Raw genomic sequence first — 1,594 nt, 5'->3', positions numbered from 1 at the left:
AACAACCATAATAATAGCAATAATAATAATAATAAAAGCAAAATAATAATAATAATAAAAGCAAAAAGACAGAGACATATGATTTGGATGATGCACTGACACGAACACGTCAGAAACCTCTGAGACAAGAAAAGGGGGCAGCAGAGGCAAATTGCAACGCAAAGTTGCAAGCAAAACGAACCCACTTGGACAATTTGGTAATTTCCCCCGCCACACAACCACGAAGGCAAAAAAAAAAAAAAAAAAAAAAAGTAAAGAAAGAAATGTTTGATACGCGTCTCTATGAGGCCCATATTCCATTCCCTTTACCGACCTCACAGCACATCAATACATCTTCAAATTCCCCTCTTCTCTCTCTCACATCTCTTCGTCCTCTCTCTCACATCACAATTTCATAAAAAACCTCTTTTTAAGTTTCTTGCTTCTTTCTCTCTGAAAGAAAATTGAAGTCCTAACCAGTTGGCTCTTTTGTTTTATCGTTCTCCATGGCTCAGAAAACCGAGAAAGAAGAAACCGACTTCAAAGTTCCGGAAACGATTACGCTTTGCGTCAACAACTGCGGCGTCACCGGAAACCCTGCCACGAATAACATGTGTCAGAAGTGCTTCACTGCCTCTACCGCCACCACTTCCGGCGCCGGAGGTGCCGGAATAGCTTCTCCGGCGACCAGATCCGGCGTCTCCGCGCGTCCTCAGAAGAGATCTTTTCCTGAAGAGCCCTCGCCGGTGGCGGATCCTCCTTCTTCGGACCAGACGACGCCGTCGGAGGCGAAGCGCGTGGTCAACCGCTGCTCCGGATGCCGGCGGAAGGTCGGACTCACCGGATTCCGGTGCCGGTGCGGCGAGCTCTTCTGCGCCGAGCACCGGTACTCCGACCGCCACGACTGCAGCTATGACTACAAAGCCGCCGGAAGAGAAGCCATCGCGAGGGAGAATCCGGTGATCAGAGCTGCGAAGATCGTCAAAGTCTGAAAAAAGAAAAAAGAAAAAAAAAAAAGGAAAAACCCGAACGGAACGGAATCTCAAAACGACGTCGTTGACGGTTGACGCGGTTTCGTGTTTTTTTTTTCTCAGATTTATATATATAGAGAAGAAGGAAAAAAAAAAGTAGCAGATGACAGATTTAAGAGAGAGAGAGAGCGTGTGTGAGGTTTTAGATTGAGAGAGAGAGAGAGAGAGAGAGAGAGATTGTTGCTGATAAAAGATGAAGAAGAATTTATCTGAATTTCTCTTGTGTTTCATCGATCAAACTCTGATCGTTTTTTTTATTTATTTAATTTCTCTTCTAATTTTTATGTTTGATTTCTTCCTGATTTGATCTTGAAATGATAAATTATTGTGATTTACCATTATTATCATAATCCCACTTCGTGGATCTGATTAATTGTGTGATTTTGTTCCAAGGATATTGATTTCTGCGTGGTTGATTTTGTTTGCTAAATTGATTCAGAAGGAAATTGTGCTGTATAAAACTAATTTCAAGTAATCTAATTATTATTAGAATGCTTTTATTCTATAAATAAATTAGTGAAAAACTTTTGATCTAGTATAGTAGAATTTAGCCAATTTTTTTTATAATTTCAAAATAAAATTTT

The 1,594-nt window shown here is 40.8% G+C and overlaps 1 protein-coding gene across 1 annotated transcript; it reads left to right on the top strand.

Annotated features, from left to right (window-relative positions):
• On the top strand, positions 1 to 1,352 carry LOC114388552 (zinc finger A20 and AN1 domain-containing stress-associated protein 5-like). Its single transcript, XM_028349096.1, has one exon. It carries the CDS (start codon positions 486 to 488, stop codon positions 969 to 971), a length of 486 nt encoding a protein of 161 aa, XP_028204897.1. The 5' UTR covers positions 1 to 485; the 3' UTR covers positions 972 to 1,352.
• Positions 1,353 to 1,594: the final 242 nt, after the last annotated feature.

This window comes from Glycine soja, chromosome 15, assembly GCF_004193775.1.
Source record: "Glycine soja cultivar W05 chromosome 15, ASM419377v2, whole genome shotgun sequence".
NCBI classification, from domain to species: domain Eukaryota; kingdom Viridiplantae; phylum Streptophyta; class Magnoliopsida; order Fabales; family Fabaceae; genus Glycine; species Glycine soja.
The sequence above is the reverse complement of the archived record's forward strand: the minus strand, read 5'-3'. Positions and strand labels throughout refer to the sequence as shown.

Coding starts and splice junctions, on each gene's coding strand:
- LOC114388552 (XM_028349096.1), top strand. CDS start 486: ATGGCTCAGAAAACCGAGAAAGAAGAAACCGACTTCAAAGTTCCGGAA.